The sequence below is a fragment of the Otolemur garnettii genome, unplaced genomic scaffold (genome assembly GCF_000181295.1).
Source record: "Otolemur garnettii isolate 467f Iridium unplaced genomic scaffold, OtoGar3 scaffold00014, whole genome shotgun sequence".
Taxonomy (NCBI): domain Eukaryota; kingdom Metazoa; phylum Chordata; class Mammalia; order Primates; family Galagidae; genus Otolemur; species Otolemur garnettii.
In genome coordinates, this window is record NW_003852409.1 from 15,744,627 (window position 1) to 15,747,645 (window position 3,019).

Consider the following 3,019-nt stretch of genomic DNA (forward strand, 5'->3'; position numbering starts at 1 on the left):
ATTCGAACCCGCCACCTTAGGTGTATGTGGCTGGCGCCTTAGCCGCTTAAGCCACAGGCGCCGAGCCAAGAAAGAACAATCTTATGAGAAATTTCTCCAGATAAAATACATAATTTTACCTTCCCAGTATTTAAGTCTATAAAAGTGCAGACTGCCCGCTGGGTCAACTAATCATTTTATCTTCTCTTCAGAGTATGATCTGATCTTTGTTTTCAAAGTGCTTGCTACAGAACAGGTAGTCAAAAACCAAATCTCATATTTAAATATGATTCCTATGCCTAACATTTAAATTTTCTTTCATTTGTCAAGACATTTTTCTCCACAATAAAACAGTTTTGACAGTCTTCAAGTATAATTCCTTAACTCCTAAATGGTAAGTTTTTAAAATGCCTCATGGATTAGTCTTTGCCAGATAAAACTCTAGAATTACAAATTTCTAGAGTTTTATTGACCAGAACAATAACCACTTTAAATAACTCTTCCCCCACATGCACCTAAACTTTAAGAGACACTGAACTAAGTGATCCTAGTTATAGTTGAGCCTTGCAGTTTCCAATCTCCAAGTACAATTCCCAAACGAGTAACTGACTACCCAAAAGGGGGGCATATTTCACCAAAAGGATCCATCAGCTTACTTTTAACTCATAAATATGTTAAAAGTTTGCCAAAACAGGACACCACCACAAAACAACAAAAGACAGTATAAAATAGTTCCAAATTATGCTTGTCTTAGACATCTATTTCTTAGTGTCAAGTGCTATCTGCTATATTTATTATTTTTAAGGTGTTTTGAGACAATGAGCACCACAACTTGATCCAATAAATGTAAACGAAGCAGAAACACTGAAATTGTTAACAAGAAGGGATGATGGAAAGATAAAGACAGAAAGTGATGGTACACTTTACATAAGCCAATCTGTAATATGTAAAATATGTATAATAAAAAAATGAACTATTTCTTCCCATGGTAATCTGAACTTGTACGTGGCCTCTAAACTACCTTTTCAATTCAGCCATATCAAATACTAAATTACTAAAGGCCACCTTAAAACACTCAGTTATATTTTAAAAGCCTCATATAATAAATAAAACACTTGATAAAAAATGAAATGAGTAAGAATCATTATAAAACACAAAACAGCTCTCCGGCTGTTCACATTATAGACAGAACCCTCATTACTGGCAGTTAGGTATAATGAAAAAGGTCAGACTTTGGAACCAGGAAGACATGAGTTTTAACACTAGTGTACCACATCTTGTACTCTAAAATGGGAATTACCTACCTTGAAGAATTGTTATAATGATTAGTGAAAATATACACAAAGTACCTGGCATATTATAGCCACTGAAAAAATATTAGCTGCTATTATTTTAGTACTTCTAAGCACATCCATGGAAGAGGGCATAAGAAAGAACACAATAGAAGATAAATCAGGTCAGGGCCTAGGTTAAACTGCTAAAACAAAAACAAACAAAAACATCTTGATTAAGTGAAACGTTTGTCCACATTTTATATATAAGATACTATAGTTTCTCCTTATAAATATATAAAATCCAAAAGTAGCTATAGTTCTGCTTATTTTGAAGCTAAAAAAAATAAATCATTATCACACAGTAAAGCAAATAATTTTAAGAACAGGTGAGAGGGCTTCACCACTGGGGGGGAAAAATGCCAAAACTGAGATATAAAAATGCTAATGAAAGGAGAGTAAAAGATTCCTACCTTTAAACCGACTGCTATAAGATCTGTAACAACACTGTATGGAAAAAGTAAAAAGAGAAAATGGAAAACAAAGTTAGAGAACAAGTTTTTAAAAGACAGAGATAATAAGATTAAAGGAAAAAAAACTACAATAACCAATAATAAAAAATAAAGAATGTGATGAGTTGTGAAATGTTAATACAAAGAAAAATGATGGGACAGTCTAGCAACAAGAGAGTGTAAAAGCAAAACCTTAATAGCAATGTAAAAAATAATTACCTTTTAGTATTTAGAAAAACATAGTTGTGCTCCAATAAAATGATAATGTGTTTATCCATTTACTTCTACATAACAAATATAAACCAAAACTTAAAATCACCAATTCTTTCTTTTAAATCTCTGGCATGAATTATTATATCTAAGATTTTAAATGAAACAAAGCCAGTGCTTGCATTTTACAGAAATAGAAGGCATCTTGCAAATCTGCATTTACCACCCAAATTGTTCACCAAAATAGTGAAGCCAGTCTCTCAGAACTAAAATAAATACAAACACCAAATTTCAGACATCGAAATTTTCAAAGAGCTGCTTTTTTAAAAACTCTACCACGTAAAAACTGTGTTTAAGTATAAATTATCTTTCAGGAGGAAGTGAACACATACACACACAAAAGACAGTTGGGATTTGAGGAGGAACTGGAAAGATATGTTGACTCGTGGTTTGAGGTTTGTTTTTTAACTATCCTAAATAAGGAAAAAAGACCTCTTACAGGCAATGGGAAAATGCAGAAATTTAATTAGTCTCCTGGAGGCAAAAATTCACTGTATTTGAAACCACACCTTTTAAAACCAAGGTGTAAAAACCCCTGTAACGTCCTGGCACACAAACCTTCCTGCAGTACAAACCTTCATCTCCTTTAACTCCAAAGAAACAGTTTTCAAATAGTTTATCTCCTAAAAGAAAGCTACAAATAATTGCTACATATTGTTAATAACCAGAATGTCATTGTTACTTTATAAATGCAAACAAATACATAACTCTAGATGGGTCAGTGATGCAAACTGAATTGTTTGAAACAATAGCCACGTAGATAATTTCCCTAACTTCTGAAACTTGACCGTTCATTTGTAAAATTTTTAAGTGATAAGTAATTGATGTTTTCTGCATAAAAAGATTGTGCATAATTATATCGTCCAGATGCAAAGAACAAATCATGCTCCCCCTTGAACTTCCAAATAAACTTACCTTTCAGTATCTGCATCACTGCCCTACCTATGTAAACCAATAAACTCATTCTTAGCTTTAAAACCACAAAAA

The 3,019-nt window shown here is 32.6% G+C and overlaps 1 protein-coding gene across 1 annotated transcript in view; it reads right to left on the reverse strand.

The window, feature by feature from the left end:
- Positions 1-3,019, reverse strand: part of PTBP3 (polypyrimidine tract binding protein 3) — a 114,101-nt gene that overhangs the window by 109,101 nt on the left and 1,981 nt on the right. Inside the window, exon 2 of the mRNA XM_023510561.1 lies at positions 1,724-1,757. Within this exon, the coding sequence (XP_023366329.1) occupies positions 1,724-1,757 (34 nt within the window). The remainder of the gene's footprint in view (positions 1-1,723; positions 1,758-3,019) is intronic.